The 20755-nt window shown below is 41.1% G+C and overlaps 2 protein-coding genes across 2 annotated transcripts in view; one reads left to right on the top strand and one right to left on the bottom strand.

Annotated features, from left to right (window-relative positions):
* Positions 1 to 2074: 2074 nt before the first annotated feature.
* On the bottom strand, positions 2075 to 8503 carry LOC134661808 (kelch domain-containing protein 4). The gene is made up of 9 exons (XM_063518001.1): positions 8349 to 8503; positions 8050 to 8223; positions 7754 to 7875; positions 6062 to 6170; positions 5644 to 5871; positions 4930 to 5142; positions 3538 to 3706; positions 2374 to 2583; positions 2075 to 2227 (listed from the first exon to the last, which is right to left on the bottom strand). Exons 1-9 carry the CDS (start codon positions 8457 to 8459, stop codon positions 2088 to 2090), a joined length of 1476 nt encoding a protein of 491 aa, XP_063374071.1. The 5' UTR covers positions 8460 to 8503; the 3' UTR covers positions 2075 to 2087.
* Positions 8504 to 9096: 593 nt separating this feature from the next.
* Positions 9097 to 20755, top strand: part of LOC134661936 (general transcription factor IIF subunit 1) — a 39558-nt gene continuing 27899 nt past the window's right edge. Inside the window, exons 1-9 of the mRNA XM_063518189.1 lie at positions 9097 to 9203; positions 9720 to 9898; positions 10701 to 10835; positions 11076 to 11177; positions 11717 to 11785; positions 12023 to 12144; positions 13679 to 13798; positions 14468 to 14573; positions 14911 to 14976. Coding sequence (XP_063374259.1) covers positions 9183 to 9203; positions 9720 to 9898; positions 10701 to 10835; positions 11076 to 11177; positions 11717 to 11785; positions 12023 to 12144; positions 13679 to 13798; positions 14468 to 14573; positions 14911 to 14976 — 920 coding nt within the window. The 5' untranslated portion in view covers positions 9097 to 9182. The remainder of the gene's footprint in view (positions 9204 to 9719; positions 9899 to 10700; positions 10836 to 11075; positions 11178 to 11716; positions 11786 to 12022; positions 12145 to 13678; positions 13799 to 14467; positions 14574 to 14910; positions 14977 to 20755) is intronic.

A 20755-nucleotide genomic window follows, 5' to 3' on the forward strand; every position in this document is an offset into this window, starting at 1 on the left:
GCATATAGTCGAGAAATTAGAACCGGGTCCGCCGTGGCGAGGTGGCCTAGGGGTACATACATGGTGTTAGCCCGGATAGCTAAAGCCGCCGGTTCGAATCCGGCCTTCCGACCACTGGAGAGCTTCGTCACGTTAATATATGAAATCCAGTGAACGCATATAAACCATGGAAGTATTCTGTCCGCTCAATTATGACCCAACGTAAAGTATTCGATTGTAGGCGGTGCTTACAGAGTGTTCGATTGGCAACTTCAGTTCGGCCGAGATGACAGTCAGTGACGGATGGCTAAATTAGTTTATAAAAACTACGTTTTTTTGTAATTAAAAATGTCTTCATGGGTCGTGAAGTGGTGCAGAAGTTATTTTAGTTCATATCAAGGACAGTGGAATCACTTTTCACTTGTAGTAAACAGATAACTTCAGTAATATTTGGAATAAACATGACGACATTTTTTCAATACTATCGTGCTAAGCTAAAACGTAATAACTGCATACGACTTTCATAACAACATACGACTTTTTAAATTGCGAGGATAATAGGGATGGTTTTATGCCAAATGAAGTAGACTATTTTATTAACTTATGTTTGGTTTAGGTGTTTTCTATATAATTATAAATGTAGTAATAAATTCCTTCTTACAGATTTGTATTTTCCTTTTTTATTTCATAAGATGGAACTATAAAAAAACTACCTAGTTATTTCAAATTAATAATCAAATTTAGTATTGTCATTTTACATTACTTTCCATTCAGATTCCCACAAGATGCTATTCGCAGAGAACTACGGAAAAAAGCTGTCCAATTAGAGAGACATGAAATTGAGGATGCCTGGCAAGATATCTAGAATATTATATTCTATTCATGAGATAACCCGTGAGATAATCATACCCGGTCTCCTATATGTAGATACATTTTTTTCTATCACGCTTTCACTGAATTAATTTAACAAATACACACATTATCTGAAAATGTTGATCATTTGAATCCATTCTCTACTGTCACATATATGTAGGTTCTCTCTCAAGCCATTTCCGTCAGTAGAAAAGAGCGGCAAATTTAGAAAATGTAAGCGCGCGAACGGTTATGGTCCCATACAAAATTTTGCGCCTTTTTCTACTGACAAACTTGCTTGACCGGCTATATACATAATAAAATATTTCCATTGGAACTGAAAGTGGGGATTTATTGTGACTCCGCCTGTTCAAATGTTTTTGACCCGATTCGTGTACCCATGTAAATTTTGCAGGCTGTATAGCCTGTCAGATTTCTAAGATCAAGTTCGCCATACATTTACTATGGCGTACTTGATCTTAGAAAAACGGACAGACGATACCAGTACGGCTACCATCAGTTTGGCACTGACATAAACGCCGTCGAGAACGTAATTTACTTTCTATACATCTCGCTCGTACTCGCATATTAGTGCAAACGAGATGTATAGAAAGTAAATTACGTTCTCGATAGCGTAAATGTCAGTTTTGACACTGTCAGTGACTCATGGTACGGGCTCTGAACGTGACTTCACACTGCCATACAGATTGATAATAAAATATACAAAATACTTATTATAGCGGAATACATTTATACAACAATGAATATTTAATTATGTTGAGTTAGTCTGTCATTTAATTTCATAACAACATTTTAACTAGTTATGTTTTAATCTGCATTAAATTATTATACGTGAATTATTTGACTGGTTCTTCAATGTATGGCATAAACCTATCCCTGTCCAAGTCATATTCTAATCAAATATGAACCGCGAACTCTCAGCGGCCAGTACGTACAGCAAGAAGGTTATTAGCGGATTAATGTCTGATTGGTAGTTATTGACATTATATGCATTTCATCTACACTTAGCTGTGTACGTTAGTGTAATAGAGACAGGCTCTGTAAACGTATCGTCTTATTTAAATGTAGGCGTAATTGTGTATGTGTGCTAATTTGGCCCGAGAATTTGAACGGTAATGTTCCCAAAGGCGGTTTCCAGTTATATGCTTTCACTGATGAAATCTATTTCAGTTTATAATTAATTGTATATTTGATTCTTCAGAGTAGGTATATTCATATATACATTATATAGCTTATTATTTATCTTGATCAGATTCAGTGGTGGAATCATCTTGGTCGGAGTCGCTTCCGGAGCCCGAGTCGGAGTCGGAGCCGAGCCACTCGGGCAGCGGCGGCTGCGGCGCGAGCGTCTTCCACTCGCTTAGCTTGTGCAGGTCTGTAACCGAACGCAACATTCACGGTAACTACTTATACCTAATAATAAACTTGAATATCTTATCTACACACATTTCATAAACCATCTATGATGCGTTCTTTTGGTAGAGGAAGTTAAAGATATAGATATAAAGAGCCATAACTCACCTAAACTATACAAATCAGACAGGTAGAATTGTTTTTCATCTTTTTCTAGGATTCCACCATAAACGTAGAGAACGGATCGCTGCACGGTCATCATGGCTGACATGCGCGGGCACGGGCCGGGCGCGGCGCGCGCGCGGGCCGGCGCGCCGGGGCCGGCGGCGGCCGGCGCTGCGCCGCCCAGCTTCATTGTGAACACCTCGTCAGTTACCACTGCAAACAAGTATATAACTATCTATAGTCGGACCGAGCTAACTTTGCACTGAACTCTATAAAAGTTAAATTCCTATGAAAATAAAATGACGTTCCGTGACTCATCTGTGTGACTTTATCACGCTGAGAGAGAGTGAGATTAAACACTAATATATTTAGAAATAACAGTTTTGAATGATTCACGGATTCACTAGACTTATATCGACCGGTATATGAACCGTGATTACCTTTTGTATTGTTTTTGAGCTCCCGATATTTCGACGCAGTTACTGCAGCTTGTTGACGGGTAACCGCGCTCGGTCTACCCTCATGCGTGTGCGTCGGCTGCGTTCGCTTTCAACGTTACCACTACACCGGACGCGTTCTCACTCGTTGGTCCGGTACAAAACAATACAAAAGGTAATCACGGTTCATATCCCGGTCGATATAAGTATATTTAGAAATAACAAAATACAGTTAATTACCCTTAGCTAATAAGCACTTGGGGACTGGATGGATACCGCTCAAAATAGAGTAACATGGCAAAGCTTGGAGGAGGCTTTTACCCTAACAGGGACCACAAAAAATTAAAAGATAATGTTTAAGTAAATTAAGTAAATTGTAATGAAAATTTAAAAAAAATTGTGGAAATAAAGGCTATAATAAATAAGCACTTGCAACGAAAACATTTAAATACCTACAACGAAAACTGTAAAGTGCGGTACATTACAGTTTTCGTTGTAAGTAAAGTATTTTAAGTATGTTCATTAAATGTGCTGCTGTGATTTATTATAATACCTAGAGTTAGACCCCGATAAGTCTACAATGATTCTGACAGCGCACGCAGTGCAAGTGTTATTTTAAAAGTCAAACTTCTATGCCATTATGACGTATAAATAACACTTCCACTGTGTATGTTATACAAATCGTTGTAGACTTTTCTTGTTCTAACTCTATTGGCGGTTGTGAGCGCACCTGTGACGGCGTCCGGTGCAGAGTGATTGTCAGCGGGGGGCGCGAGCGGCGCCGGCGGCGGCTGCTGACTGCGCAGTGTCACGCTGTGCCACTTGCCCGCCTCCAGGTCAAGCATTCGGAGGTCATCACTCATTTCACCTACTAATTCTTCTTCTGTCTCTTCTACGTCCTGCAAACGGCACCTTTTTAGGTTTTTGCTGTAAAATTAGGAATCTTTTTGTTGGACATCATAAACATAAGCAGACCGTCCATTACTATACGTCACGTGAGACGCTAGTATTTGCCTGTTTTTTGGAATTGTCAAAAGCGTTTGACATGGTGTCTTACGACCTATTATGGAAGAAATTACTCAAGGACACGACGGTCCCCCATAACGTCATCTCACTGCTTCAGCATTGGTATGGTAACCAAAAAAAACAGCGTTAAGTGGGCGGGCGCCTTGTCCGAGGAGTACGTGACGCACTGCGGGGTCAGACAGGGTGGATTGAGCTCTCCTGCATTGTTCAATCTATATGAATGGCCTCATCGAGGAGCCCAGCAGCGCCTGTGTCGGATGTCACATGGAAGGAGTATGTGTCATCAACTTAGGCTATGCTGATGACATGGTGCTGCTGAGCCCCTCGATAGGGGGTCTAATAAAAATGTTAGGCATTTGTGAAATGTATGCTGAGGCCCATGGACTCAGGTACAATGCATATAAAAGCGAGCTCTTGCAATTGAGGCAATAAAAGTTACCGAATGCAGGAGGTTAAGTTTTGCGGAACTCCGTTAAAGAGAGTGGACAAATTTAAGTACCTGGGCCACTGGGTCACAGACACTATCTAACATCGAGGACATCGAGCAGGAGCGCCGAGCGCTGTGTATCCGCTGTAACATGTTCTTATGTGGCAGTAAAGAAGTAAAGTTAATTTTGTTCAAAGCTTTTTGTCAAACTTTCTACACGTGCGGTCTGTGGGCTAATTTTACGCAGCGGGCGTACAGCGCTCTGCGTATCCAGTATAATGATGCATTTAGGTGGCGGCGGTATTTTAGCGCCTCAGCTATGTTTGCTGAGGCTCGAACAGACTGTTTTTTAGCAATCATGAGAAAGTGATGCGCGTCACTCCTCAATCGCAGCCGAAGCAGCAGGAACAGCATCCTAAGTACGCTGGCGCAGCGTTGGGACTCGCCCCTGGTCAAGCGGTGCGTGCAGCTACACTCACCTGTTGCTGTTCCGCCGCGAAAGTTATAAATGTTTTGTTTGTTTATTTTGTCTTCATTATAATACTAAGTCTAGATATATGTAAGTTATTGTAATACCTAACCATATACATGGACTTCAGGTTCGAAATAAAAATATTTCATTTCATTCATAAACTTAGGAGGAAAAAACAAGGGATATTGCAAACTCACTGTGACTCCACCAAAAACGTATGCTCTCGAGGAGTGTGTGTTGACGGCGGCGGCGAGCTGCGCGCGCGGCGGCGGCGCGAGCGGCCCGCCGGCCAGCGCGCGCCACGCCCAGCCCCCGTCCGGCCGCGCCGTCAGCCGGAACAGGTCGGCGTGCGTCAGCGCCCGCTCCGTGCGCCCCTCGCGCGCCCGCGAAAACCCGCCGTACACTATCAGCTGACGAAACAACTCTCACCATTATTCAATGTTGTACATATTCCTGAGCTAGATATGCTACGCTACTCGTATTTCATGACCGTAAGCCAAATTTAATTTTTTTAAATCCACTAGTTACGAGAGATCTGTAAATACCCAACATCGATAATCAAAATTTCGTCACCTGCCTCATCGCCTTTGAATATTCTGGCAATAGAGAGAGAGAACGACACTGCCACATCACTATCAGATGACGTTTTATAGTATATTTTTAACGAAAATTGGACATGTAATACCTAAAGCATGATCAGACCTATCGCCTTGTATTTTATTGATTTGCAAACTGAGATAAATTAATGTAATTTAATTAAATGGGAAATATAAGGCGGCGACCAATGTTTGGCAAAACTATATCGACGGTACGCCGCATTTTACGATGCTTAGCACAGGTTTTACTCGGTCGAGATCCCTGAACCCCCCTAGATATACATACGACATTGGTATAGAGAGAGCAGAGCTGACCTCATCAGTGCCGGCCGGCACCATGACGCACGCGGAGCGCGGCGTGGGCCCTCGGCCGCTGGGCGCCAGCTTGGTCCAGGCGCGCGTGTCGAGGCAGAAGCTGTACACGTCGTCGAAGTAGCGGCACTCGCGCCCGTCGTCCGTGTACCCGCCGAACACCACGAGCCGCCGCCCCAGCTGCACCATGCGGTGCCCCGACCGCGCCGAAGGACCGTTCGGAGCTACTACCTTTACAGTCACATTTATTATTTTTGTTTTAGGTTAGGTACATACTGACATATAATATAGTCCGGCAAACCATTGTATCAGTAGAAAAAGGCGCAAAATAGTTGTTGAGTTGATCTCAAGTATATTTTATTTTTTGCGTCTACATAGGCTTGTCAGACTACAGTTTGTAACAGTAATATTTTTTGTATACCTTTTCCCATTTGTTCTCGGCTAGGGAGTAGCACCACAGATCCTTATAATGGTAAAATTGTGTCTCCGACAAGCTTGTGAATTCGCCGCCAAATACCCATAGTTCGCCTCTGTCAAAAAATAAGTAAATTATAAAATAAAAACAATGTAAGATATATAATAATAATATTGAAACTAGAAAGTGGAAATCCGTGGTCTCTGCCTACCCCTCCGGGAAATAGGCGTGATTATATGTATGTATGTATTGAAACATAATTTCATACATCGGATTTGTCTATTTTGTGTTAAAACTAACAAAAGGGGGCCATTGATTGTAGGCCCACGTGAAACTGATCGCGTTTACATCACAGTAGGTACCTATTTTGTAAAAATAATACGCATTTAATTACGCAGGCAAAATATATTGTGAAAAAGAAACGGATCTTATAAATACAATATAAACATCTGCTGAGACAAGAGTATGAGTAGTATCTATCGTAATACAATATTAATATGTATGTGTGAAGTATGTAGTGGTATATTGAATATATTAATAATTTAATAGTATATTAATTCTATAATATTATAATATTTTTATTTATGTATTGTCAATAAAGTTAAAATATAAATACAAAATAAAAGATTTATATTGGTGTATGAAGGTAAAACAAGGTTTAGAAACTCATTGACTATTGAAAGAGGGACAGAGATGGAGGATGGAGAAACAGTTTCAGAAACAGTTCCATTGAGCTATGTATTTGATGCATTTGCCAAATGTGTCATCACAGTATTACTTTAGATCTCTCTAGTGTGGTAGACCAGCGGTCGGCAACCTTTTAGCAGCCAACGGCCACATAGTAGTTAACGAAAATGACGCGGGCCGCACTTTGACAATATTCATGACTTTATCAGACATTGTCGTTTGTCAATATTACATAAAAAATAGCCAGGGAGGCTGGCGGGCAGCAAGTGACAGGTTCACGGGCCGCGGGTTGCCGACCGCTGTGGTAGACTAACAATGACCTGCGCCAAATTAATAAATGCCCATTATTTATCATGCATGAGATGATGGTACAACTATACTAGCGCTGTACAATAAGTATTGCTAGAATGCAATGTGTGGAAACTAAGAAAATGCGGCTCCTTTCAGTACAATTATTACTGGCTACAAGATGTACTCAAATACACCAGTCCCCTTTTTTGAGGTCTTCAGCACCTCTGAATATAAGAGTTTAATGAAGTTCCATATAAAATATAATCAACTACAATTTGCAGTCAAGGCGTATTTACGAACAAGGAATACCAAATACCACTACTTATGTACTAAATGTCACTTATCATCTTATCAGTTTCCGCTCTTGTGCTGCCTGCAGCCACCTGAATAATTTATGACAATTTGTAATTTTAATATTACCCTAATATGACTACTATACAGTTTTTCCTAAATGGTGTATTATTTTTAGGATTCCATACCTCAAAAGGAAAAAACGGAACCCTTATAGGATCATTGTGCATCTGTCTGTCCATCTGTTGAAATTTGCTACACATATGTTACTTGCTAACCCTAAGACTGAACAAGCAATAATAAAAAACAAACTGCAAAATTTATGGTGTGATATATATTAAATGGCTTGTTGTGAGGATATCACACATTTTTTTTTATGGCTTGCTTGTAATAAATTTGTTGGTTTCTCATATAATTAAAAAAGCATACTTATTAGCTGGAGTGGCAACTGCCTGGTGGCCGCTGCGTGGAGGCGGAGCTCCTGGCGCCTTCACGCGGCGCCACGTGTTACTTGAAGGATTGAAGAAAATCAGCTCATTGTACACATATGTCTGCAAACAACAAATACAGTCAGACCAGCCCACTAAGCTCACAATGTGGTGGTTGGTTTGTGACCCTTGTTAGGAACATGATTGACAAACAACAGGAAACTTGTTTCACTAACATAGTAATGGGTACCTTACCATTTTAAAAGGTACCTTAGATATTAAAGTGCAACTTTTTACCTTTTGACCATCATGATATTCGCCTCCAAAAATAATAAGCTCATTGTTAATGGGGTGTGGCGTCACACTAGCGTAGGCTCTGGGCGAAGGAGGCCCGGGTAAGTTCTTTTCTTTAGCAGCTGATCGCTTCGCTTCCTCTCGTTCAATCTGGGCAACCACTTGAGCTATGTCTTCCTAAAAGCACAAGGTATAAATAGACAACGATTAAGTGAGTTGAATATCCACGAATATGTTATATACTACCAGAAGCAATATATTTATTGGTATCGATAATATCTCTGAAAGCCGCATGAACTAACCTCTCCCAAGCTCGCAAGTTCTTTTTTAAGTTTGTTAGCCAATTTTTTATCTGTTTTAGCTGCTGTTTTAACAGCACCACTAATCTTATTCTTATTTTTCTTTTTACCCATTATTTGGCTATTAAATATTAATTACAGCAGTGTTAAAATCAAAGCAGAGCACAGCACAATAAAATTTATTGTGTTGCAAACAAATCTCGAAATAGGTTATTTAAGTTTCAAATACATGTCAAATCAAATCAACAAACATTAACAAGTACGTTCGGAAATGTTGATCTTTCTTCCTTCTGAAAGTCGTAACAGAGTACCGCACCGCAACCTTGGTCCGGTCAAAATATCTCTTTATCGCTCTACCTTATAGCTGTATCCTTAACGCACGTACGGCGACCACCTTATACACCGTTCGCAGCATCGCACACAGGTCGCGGTGCGGTAGTCTGTTATGGCTTAAAAATCGTGCGCCACATCCATATTAAAATATACTACTCTTTGGCCACATCGCACAAAGGTCGCGGTGCGGTAGTCAGTTATGGCTTTAAAATGTCATTGATATCAGTGTCAGCAGAGTGTCAGTGTCATTTTGCTCTTTGCAAGTTTGCAGTGTGCCTCGTTGGTATCGCGTCATGTTGTATTTCATATTCCTTCTCAACACTTGAGTACTGTTTGTCTAATAAAATATCACAAAAGTACACTGTACTGTTTCATTGGTCGGTCAGCTTCGTGAATTTAGATTTTATCGTACTATACTAACAGTAATCGGCGCGTCAAAAATTCCTATGACAGGACCCTTGACCGATTAATTATTTTGATATTATAAAATAATTTTACTGCAAAATGACTACACCAGGAACCTCGGTAAGAGTATAATTAGTATACGAGAGAAGGAATTGTATTTAATCCTCAAGTTACTTGTACCTCGTGTGGATGTGGGTATAAAATAGGTACCTGCCACGAATATTTTGAATCACCTGTGATTGCGCCCATTGACATACGTACTTATTTTGATAGATTAAATTTAACCCAAAGGTTGTGATTGTCGGAAAAAACTAGTTTTGTAGTATTTGCAGTCTACTGCATCGTGCATGTTCAACAATTTTATACTTTAAATTGGTTTCCTTGTCAATAAAATTGTGAATTGTTGTCTCATGCAAAAACAACAACAAATAGTTCTTGTATTGTATTGTTTACTTTAACTGCAATGTGCATTTTATATTAGGCACTGAATCTGTTACTATTTTTTCACACAAGGTTGTGTATCAACCCATCCCTTCCCATCCCTCCCTTTGCATGGCAAATCCCCTAGCGTCAACAACCGTAGCCACGGACCATACTGAGACAAAAACAAAACTGAGAGGAAAAATAATTTTTCAGGGAGCGTCACCAGCTGTGCAAGAGTTTAAAATTCGAGTCCCAAAGAATGTGAAAAAGAAACATCATGTAATGCGTTTTAATGCCACACTGAATGTAGACTTTGCGAAATGGACTCAAGTCAAGATGGAGAGGGAGAACAACATCAAGGAATTCAAAGGATTAGATGAAGATATGCCCAAGTAAGTTCCGGTTTTATTGTGAAGTATCTCCTTTAGTCTTAGGTTAAACTCTGTAGCCTTCACATTCTTGGTGTTACCCTTTTTTTGTATATACCATTTTAACATAACAACAAATAACATTTTGGTCCATGTAAACATTGTCTTTTTCATCCAAGAGTACAACAAAACCACTGTGTAAGTGTGTGCTCTCAGAAATTGTAAATATTCAAAATGATTCTGCTAGTAGACCTCAAGGGCTCTTCCACAAGTCAATACAACATTCACAGTGACATCATATAGTGATATAAAAATACAGAGCAACGTTTATAAATACCAAGCCAATCCAGCCAAGTTCTGATTATAATGTAATTTGTATTGGGAGCCAACTGCTCCACTCTGACAACTTATACATGCGTAACATGTGTATAAACATTAACATTTGCGGTTAATAGAATATTTACGCACATCATCCACATAATGTACTAGTACGTGGGAGATGGAGATTTGCTCAGAAAACATAAGTTTTCCCAGATAAGACCTACATAGCTAGATCGATTTTCCCCCTAAAAACCCTCATATAGCAAATTTCATTGAAAGATATATGAAAGTATATATATAATACATACATGAATTGCTCATTTAAAGGTATAAGATTACATATGTATCAGAGACCAGTAACAATTATTAGCTGCAATGTTTATTTCAACTTATCAACTCAACTCAACCACTCAACCAACTTGAGTGGAGGAAAGGAGGGGAGGCCTTTGCCCAGCAGTGGGACACTAAACCAGGCTAACTAAAAAATAAAAATGTTTATTTGCAGATTCGGCGCGGGCTCCGAGTATGGGCGAGACATTCGTGAAGAAGCTCGCCGTAAGAAGTTCGGGATCATCTCGCGAAAATACAAGCCTGAAGATCAACCTTGGATACTAAAAGTGGGAGGAAAAACAGGAAAAAAGTCCGTTATACAATAAGCACATGAAAATATCAGTGAATTTGCACATTCAAATGTCAAGAGTTCTTAAGGTTCTTGTCCAAATGTTTATGTTTAAGGTAGAAAGCACTAAAATGACCTATCTACAGCTCAAGCTTTTAAACCCTCAGGGGTTTATTTCTGTTACTCACTTTGGAATCGGAAACCAAAATATGTTAGAGGTTCGTCATTATCCTAACGGTAGGTTGTGTGATGTGTGCACAGGTTCAAGGGCATCCGCGAGGGCGGCGTGTCGGAGAACGCCGCCTACTACGTGTTCACGCACGCCGCCGACTCCGCCATCGACGCCTACCCGTTGCAGGAGTGGTGAGTGCGCATTCCCATCCCATTCCCGAACCCGCTTTTAAATAATATGCTTCAACTTGAAGATAAAGTTATTGGCTAAAATGACGAACTGCTGAAATTGCTGGTGGCTTGAATTATAGCTTATGCATTATACGGAACAAGGAAATATGCTCTGATATTGTTAATGTTACCCACGGAACTTCAATATTGAAATGTCCCTCCCTGTCCCAAATTTTACTTATTTTAAGTTGTGCAAGAAATAAATGTAACGCAATGCCGTTTTAAGCTTCTATATAATACAGTTTCAGTGGCAGGCCAGATGGCCTGATGGTTGTTTAATATATACCTACAATACAGTTACAGTTTACGTTAAGTCTAAACATTTACAAAACGTAGATATAATAAAGTTTAACTTTTGTCCTCACATTAGGAACCTTCTTTTACAACCTTTTATTTCACTAAAGGGTTTATTTGAACGGGTGTTATTGTTTGGTTTTATAACCTGTGTTATTAAAAATAAAAATACGTTTATTACATTGTTATTACCTGTGTATTTGCAGGTATAACTTTCAACCTATTCAAAGATACAAAGCCTTGTCTGCGGAAGAAGCCGAACAGGAATTTGGGAGGTTAGTTCTGAGGAGCAGGACAAACAGACTAAGAAACAAGATATGATAAACAGAGAGAGGGTACAGTTGAAACTTTCTCAAATTGAATGTGACAATAAATTTACATTGAAAAAATTATTGAATTCATACGCGAGTCGTTCCCTTGGAACAGGATCTCGAGGGCAGACACCTCGTTTTTTTTTATGATGCCTGTACAGTCGCGGTGCGAATAGTTAAAATGCTTAATGTATATTTCAGACGCAACAAAGTGATAAACTACTTTTCACTCATGTTCCGCAAGCGCATGCGCGGCGACGACGCGGCCGACGACGGCGACGACCCCGACGACAAGAAGACTAAAGGCGCCAAGGCCAAGAAAGGTGCGTACACTACGGCACAAGTACCTCCAGCAGGGCGCGCTCAGCCTGCGCCACCACACCCAATGTGCTAAAGGCGCCAAGGCCAAGAAAGGTGCGTACACTACGGCACAAGTACCTTCAGCAGGGCGCGCTCAGCCTGCGCCACCACACCCAATGTGCTAAAGGCGCCAAGGCCAAGAAAGGTGCGTACACTACGGCACAAGTACCTTCAGCAGGGCGCGCTCAGCCTGCGCCACCACACCCAATGTGCTAAAGGCGCCAAGGCCAAGAAAGGTGCGTACACTACGGCACAAGTACCTTCAGCAGGGCGCGCTCAGCCTGCGCCACCACACCCAATGTGCTAAAGGCGCCAAGGCCAAGAAAGGTGCGTACACTACGGCACAAGTACCTTCAGCAGGGCGCGCTCAGCCTGCGCCACCACACCCAATGTGCTAAAGGCGCCAAGGCCAAGAAAGGTGCGTACACTACGGCACAAGTACCTTCAGCAGGGCGCGCTCAGCCTGCGCCACCACACCCAATGTGCTAAAGGCGCCAAGGCCAAGAAAGGTGCGTACACTACGGCACAAGTACCTTCAGCAGGGCGCGCTCAGCCTGCGCCACCACACCCAATGTGCTAAAGGCGCCAAGGCCAAGAAAGGTGCGTACACTACGGCACAAGTACCTTCAGCAGGGCGCGCTCAGCCTGCGCCACCACACCCAATGTGCTAAAGGCGCCAAGGCCAAGAAAGGTGCGTACACTACGGCACAAGTACCTTCAGCAGGGCGCGCTCAGCCTGCGCCACCACACCCAATGTGCTAAAGGCGCCAAGGCCAAGAAAGGTGCGTACACTACGGCACAAGTACCTTCAGCAGGGCGCGCTCAGCCTGCGCCACCACACCCAATGTGCTAAAGGCGCCAAGGCCAAGAAAGGTGCGTACACTACGGCACAAGTACCTTCAGCAGGGCGCGCTCAGCCTGCGCCACCACACCCAATGTGCTAAAGGCGCCAAGGCCAAGAAAGGTGCGTACACTACGGCACAAGTACCTTCAGCAGGGCGCGCTCAGCCTGCGCCACCACACCCAATGTGCTAAAGGCGCCAAGGCCAAGAAAGGTGCGTACACTACGGCACAAGTACCTCCAGCAGGGCGCGCTCAGCCTGCGCCACCACACCCAATGTGCTAAGCTGCCTACACTCACCTGTTACGATTGCTAAACATTATCTGATAAGTTATCCACCTCGCCAGTCGCGAACATCTTCGGTGCAAGTTGCAACCTAGCGAGCTACTACAAGTTTCTCGTCGCCAATGTATTACAGAATGTTGCAGTACCGCTTAGGATATAAAAGTAAACGAACTAAAATGTATTGTTTGATAATAATTGTTTATAATGCAGCTGGTTGTGACAATAACTACTGGGATCCGTGTTACTTCGTTTTACGGGTAAAAAATAGGTGGCTTTATTTTTTTTTTTTTAACTCATTTTACCTAACAATTGCGTCTTCTGCAAGGATTCTCTGGGTACACCAACTCATATACAAATTTAAATCGTTTCAGAGTTAAAAATATCCGATATGGATGAATGGATCGATTCGGACGACGATTCCTCCGGCTCCGAGGCTGCAGAAAAAGACAATGACAGTGACTCTGGCACCAAGAAGAAACCGAATAAAAAAGGTAAACGCGATACCAGTGTTCATTTCTCACCCTAACCCGGTCAGCTTTAACAAAGGCCGGCTCTCTTTCTTATTCCTGCCGACATCGCGAAGTACATTATAAACTATAATAAAATAAGACATAAGACCATATTAACCCATATATTATATAATTGTTAGACGTCCATAGCGCTCTAAAAACTTTAACTTAATATGTTCCAGAGTTGAATTATCAGGAGTGAGTTTACATAATTGATACTGACGAAATGAATTAAATTTTTTTCCGTTCTAACGATGTAATTTGTTTAACAAAACTGTTCCACGCTGAAATTCACTTTGTTTCCAAATGATGAATGAATGTGATTATGTTTTATCATAGAGAAAAAAATACATAGAGTGCTCACTCCATACATCAGTTCAGACTATTAATTTCAGTGTCTACATCTAGCATCGAGTAGCGGAACTATCAGTACTGCTACTTGACAATAGATGGAGCACCGACCGGAAAGTCTTATCTCAACAGCATAAGACTTTCCGGTCGGTGGCGACATCTATTGTCAAGTAGCAGTACTGATAGTTCCGCTACTCGATGCTAGATGCTAATAGTCTTTTTGGTACTAAAACTGATGTATGGAGTGAGCACTCTATGTATTTTTTTCTCTATGGTTTTATGAATGAATGATTTGAACAGGACCGGTGAAGAAGAAGAAGAAGGTGGACGAGGAAGCGTTCGAGGAGAGCGACGACGGCGACGAGGAGGGCCGCGAGCGCGACTACATCTCCGACTCCTCCGACAGGTGCGCCTCCGTCGCGGCGTCACTTACTCTAACGGGATTCGAACCCGACACCTCTGGCTTTGTAGCCCGTCCCGACTGGGCTTAGGAAACCGTTCAATTGTATCGTTTCACTTACACAACATATTCACCCTATCTATCTTATACCTTTAAACGAGCAATTATTGTATATTTATTTATTTATATATATATTTCGGGGATCTCGGTAACGGCTCTAACGATTTCGATGAAATTTACTATATGGGGGTTTTCGGGGGCGAAAAATCGATCTATTATCTGATTATTGAACATAATATACTTATGGACAGACATACTTACAGTTTATTTTGTTTGTCTGCAGTGAAACAGATCATGAGGCGAAGGCGAACAAAGAACTCAAGGGCGTCGCAGAAGAAGATGCACTCAGGCATGATGCTTTTTATTTTTTATCTCTCCCTTGGGCCAGGACTTGTAAAAAATATGTCATTTTTCACCAAGTTTTTCAATGTATGTATTTATATTTCGCCCGCTTTCCTCTCCTCGTTCTCATAAAATGTTGGCTTATCCTTATTTGGAAAACGGAGTGGATTAGTCCCTATGTAAGATATTAATTTATTTATTTAATCTTTATTGCACAAAAGAAAAACCTTATAGTACAAAAGGCGGACTTAATGCCACAAGGCATTCTCTATCAGTCAACCTTAAGGCTAAGCAGAGATATATATACGGGTAGATGGCAAGTGACTTCGCGTAGCTATTGGTCCGCAGATGCTCGTGAAGTTGACCACCCCATATCGTTTGCCCGCAAATGGCATATCTATATCGTTAGTTCATCGTTAGTTCACGTTTGTTCAGTAGGTAAAATCGTAAGGACCCGATTCCAACATCGATTTTTTTTAAAAACAAAATGGGGGTGGCTGTCTTCACGCTAGCCACCCCATACCACTTTTTGCAAGTTTTTTTGGTCTAGATAGCAAGATATTCGTTAGTTCATGATTGTTCAGGCATTGGAATCGTTTGGACCCGATTCCTTCATTTTTTTATTTTTTTTTAAAGTGGGGTGGCTGTCTTCACGCTAACCACCCCACCCCGAAATCAGTCAAACTAACTATGTGAAGTCATCGGGCGACGTTAGTTCACGTTTGTTCAGGCATTAAAATCGTTAGGATCTCATTAGATTTGCTATAAAAAAATAAAATCGAAAAATTCATATATATGGGCCAGCCGAGGCAAGTAATGTGTCTAAGTCGACGGCTGAAAAAAATAGTCAGAATCGGGTCCTTACGATGCCACTTGCAGAACGATGTCAGCAGACCATGCTTATTCGAGATAGATAGGTCATTTGCGGGCGTTCAAAACAGTTTTGTCGGAAAAAAATAAAACTTGAAAATCTGAATAACTCAACTTATGCTCCTAAGTCGACGGCAGAAAAAAATAGTCAGAATCGGGTCCTTACGAAGCCACTTGCAGAACGAAGTCAGCAGGCCATGCTTATTCGAGACAGATAGGTAATTTGCGGGCGTTCGAAACAGATTCACCGAAAAAAAATAAAACTTGAAAATCTGAATAACTCAACTTATGCTCCTAAGTCGACGGCAGAAAAAAATAGTCAGAATCGGGTCCTTACGATGCGACTTGCAGGACTACGTCAGAAGACCATGCTTATTCGAGATAGATAGGTCATTTGCGGGCGATCAAAAGAGATTTTCCGGAAAAAAATAAAACTGGAAAATCTGAATAACTCAACTTATGCTCCTAAGGCGACGGCTGAAAAAAATAGTCCGAATCGGGTCCTTACGATGCCACTTGCAGGACGACGTCAGAAAACCATACTGATTCAAGATAAATAGGTCATTTGCGGGCGTTCGAAACAGATTTACCGGAAAAAAATAAAACTTGAAAATATGAATTACTCAACTTATGCTCCCTAAGTCGACGGCTAAAAAAAATAGTCCGAATCGGGTCCTTACGATGCCACTTGCAGAACGAAGTCAGAAGACTATACTGATTCAATATAGATAGGTCATTTGCGGGCGTTCGAAATAGATTCACCGGAAAAAAATAAAACTTGAAAATCTGAATTACTCAACTTATGCTCCTAAGTCGACGGCTGAAAAAAATAGTCAGAATCGGGTCCTTACGACGCCACTTGCAGAACGATGTCAGAAAACCATGCTTATTCGAGATAGATTGGTCATTTGCGGGCGATCAAAAGAGATTTTCCGGAAAAAAATAAAACTGGAAAATCTGAATAACTCAACTTATGCTCCTAAGGCGACGGCTGAAAAAAATAGTCCGAATAGGGTCCTTACGATGCCACTTGCAGGACTACGTCAGAAGACCATGCTTATTTGAGATAGATAGGTCATTTGCGGGCGATCAAAAGAGATTTTCAGGAAAAAAATAAAACTGGAAAATCGGAATAACTCAACTTATGCTCCTAAGTCGACGGCTGAAAAAAATAGTCAGAATCGGGTCCTTACGATGCCACTTGCAGAACGATACCAGCAGACCATGCTTATTCAAGACACATAGTTCATTTGCGGGCGTTCTAAACAGATTTACCGGAAAAAAATAAAACTTGAAAATCGGAATAACTCAACTTTTGCTCCTAAGTCGACGGCTGAAAAAAATAGTCAGAATCGGGTCCTTACGATGCCACTTGCAAGACGATGTCAGCAGACCATACCGATTCAAGATTGATAGGTCATTTGCGGGCGTTCTAAACAGATTTACCGGAAAAAAAAAATTTAAAAATCTGAATTACTCAACTTATGCTCCTAAGTCGACGGCTGAAAAAATAGTCAGAATTGGGTCCTTACGATGCCACTTGCAGGACTACGTCAGAAGACCATGCTTATTCGAGATAGATAGGTCATTTGCGGGCGATCAAAAGAAATTTCCCGGAAAAAATAAAACTGGAAAATCTGAATAACTCAAATTATGCTCCTAAGGCGACGGCTGAAAAAAATAGTCCGAATCGGGTCCTTACGATGCCACTTGCAGGACGACGTCAGGAAACCATACTGATTCAAGATAAATAGGTCATTTGCGGGCGTTCGAAACAGATTTACCGGACAAAAATAAAACTTGAAAATATGAATTAAGTCTAAGTCGACGGCTAAAAAAAAGTCCGAATCGGGTCCTTACGATGCCACTTGCAGGACGAAGTCAGAAGACTATACTGATTCAATATAGATAGGTCATTTGCGGGCGTTCTAAACTGATTTACCGGAAAAAAATAAAACTTGAAAATCTGAATAACTCAATTTATGCTCCCTAAGTCGACGGCAGAACAAAATAGTCAGAATCGGGTCCTTACGATGCCACTTGCAGAACGATGTCAGCAGACCATGCTTATTCGAGATAGATAGGTCATTTGCGGGCCTTCGAAACAGATTCACCGGAAAAAAATAAAACTTGAAAATCAGAATAACTCAACTTACGCTCCTAAGTCGACGGCTGAAAAAAATAGTCAGAATCGGGTCTTTACGATGCCACTTGCAGAACGATGTCAGCAAACCATGCTTATTTGAGATAGATAGGTCATTTGCGGGCGTTCGAGACAGATTTGCTGGAAAAAAATAAAACTTGAAAATCTGAATAACTCAACTTACGCTCCTAAGTCGACGGCAGAAAAAAATAGTCAGAATTAGGTCCTTACGATGCCACTTGCAGGACTACGTCAGAAGACCATGCTTATTCGGGATAGATAGGTCATTTGCGGGCGATCAAAAGAGATTTTCCGGAAAAAAATAAAACTGGAAAATCTGAATAACTCAACTTATGCTCCAAAGGCGACGGCTGAAAAAATAGTCCGAATCGGGTCCTTACGATGCCACTTGCAGAACAACGTCAGAAAACCATACTGATTCAAGATAAATAAGTCATTTGCGGGCGTTCGAAACAGATTTACCGGAAAAAAATAAAACTTGAAAATATGAATTACTCAACTTATGCTCCTAAGTCGACGGCTAAAAAAAATAGTCCGAATCGGGTCCTTACGATGCCACTTGCAGGACTACATCAGAAGACTATACTGATTCAATATCGATAGGTCATTTGTGGGCGTTCGAAATAGATTCACCGGAAAAAAATAAAACTTGAAAATCTGAATTACTCAACTTATGCTCCTAAGTCGACGGCAGAAAAAAATAGTCAGAATCGGGTCCTTACGATGCCACTTGCAGAACGATGTCAGCAGACCATGCTTATTCGAGATAGATAGGTCATTTGCGGGCGTTCAAAACAGTTTTGTCGGAAAAAAATAAAACTTGAAAATCTGAATAACTCAACTTATGCTCCTAAGTCGACGGCAGAAAAAAATAGTCAGAATCGGGTCCTTACGAAGCCACTAGCAGAACGATGTCAGCAGACCATGCTTATTCGAGATAGATAGGTAATTTGCGGGCGTTCGAAACAGATTCACCGGAAAAAAATAAAACTTGAAAATCAGAATAACTCAACTTACGCTCCTAAGTCGACGGCTGAAAAAAAAAGTCAGAATCGGGTCCTTACGATGCCACTTGCAGGACGATGTCAGCAGACCATACTGATTCAAGATTGATAGGTCATTTGCGGGCATTTTAAACAGATTTACCGGAAAAAAATAAAATTTAAAAATCTGAATTACTCAACTTATGCTCCTAAGTCGACGGCTGAAAAAAATAGTCAGAATCGGGTCCTTACGATTCCATTTGCAGGACGATGTCAGCAGACCATACTGATTCGAGATAGATAGGTCATTTGCGGGCGTTCGAAACAGATTCACCGGAAAAAAATAAAACTTGAAAATCAGAATAACTCAACTTACGCTTCTAAGTCGACGGCTGAAAAAAATAGTCAGAATCGGATCCTTACGATGCCACTTGCAGAACGATGTCAGCAGACCATGCTTATTCGAGATAGATAGGTCATTTGCGGGTGTTCGAAATAGATTCACCGGAAAAAAATAAAACTTGAAAATCTGTATAACTCAACTTATGCTCCTAAGTCGACGGCTGAATAAAATAGTCAGAATCGGGTCCTTACGACGCCACTTGCAGGACGACGTCAGAAGACTATACTGATTCAAGATAGATAGGTCATTTGCGGGCGTTCAAAACAGATTTTCTAGAAAAAAATAAAACTTAAATATTAGAATAACTCAACTTATGCTCCTAAGTCGACGGCTGAAAAAATAATCCGAATCGGGTCCTTACGATGCCACTTGCAGAACAACGTCAGAAAACCATACTGATTCAAGATAAATAAGTCATTTGCGGGCGTTCGAAACAGATTTACCGGAAAAAAATAAAACTTGAAAATATGAATTACTCAACTTATGCTCCTAAGTCGACGGCTAAAAAAAATAGTCCGAATCGGGTTCTTACGATGCCACTTGCAGGACTACATCAGAAGACTATACTGATTCAATATCGATAGGTCATTTGTGGGCGTTCGAAATAGATTCACCGGAAAAAAATAAAACTTGAAAATCAGAATAACTCAACTTACGCTCCTAAGTCGACGGCTGAAAAAAAAAGTCAGAATCGGGTCCTTACGATGCCACTTGCAGGACGATGTCAGCAGACCATACTGATTCAAGATTGATAGGTCATTTGCGGGCATTTTAAACAGATTTACCGGAAAAAAATAAAATTTAAAAACCTGAATTACTCAACTTATGCTCCTAAGTCGACGGCTGAAAAAAATAGTCAGAATCGGGTCCTTACGATGCCACTAGCAGGACGATGTCAGCAGACCATACTGATTCGAGATAGATAGGTCATTTGCGGGCATTTTAAACAGATTTACCGGAAAAAAATAAAATTTAAAAATCTGAATTACTCAACTTATGCTCCTAAGTCGACGGCTGAAAAAAATAGTCAGAATCGGGTCCTTACGATGCCACTTGCAGAACGATGTCAGCAGACCATGCTTATTCGAGATAGATAGGTCATTTGCGGGCGTTCGAAACAGATTCACCAGAAAAAAATAAAACTTGAAAATCAGAATAACTCAACTTACGCTTCTAAGTCGACGGCTGAAAAAAATAGTCAGAATCGGGTCCTTACGATGCCACTTGCAGAACGATGTCAGCAGACCATGCTTATTCGAGATAGATAGGTCATTTGCGGGTGTTCGAAATAGATTCACCGGAAAAAAATAAAACTTGAAAATCTGTATAACTCAACTTATGCTCCTAAGTCGACGGCTGAATAAAA

Source organism: Cydia amplana, chromosome Z, assembly GCF_948474715.1.
Source record: "Cydia amplana chromosome Z, ilCydAmpl1.1, whole genome shotgun sequence".
Classification (NCBI taxonomy): domain Eukaryota; kingdom Metazoa; phylum Arthropoda; class Insecta; order Lepidoptera; family Tortricidae; genus Cydia; species Cydia amplana.

Bases quoted from the DNA above. Each gene is read 5' to 3' on its own strand.
- LOC134661808 (XM_063518001.1), bottom strand. From the start codon at position 8,459: ATGGGTAAAAAGAAAAATAAGAATAAGATTAGTGGTGCTGTTAAAACA. The intron at 6,171-7,753 runs GTATGCTTTTTT...ATTTTTTGACAG, and splicing joins GTTGCCACTCCAGCTAATAA to AGGCGAACTATGGGTATTTG. The intron at 3,707-4,929 runs GTGAGTTTGCAA...TGCCGTTTGCAG, and splicing joins ACGTTTTTGGTGGAGTCACA to GACGTAGAAGAGACAGAAGA.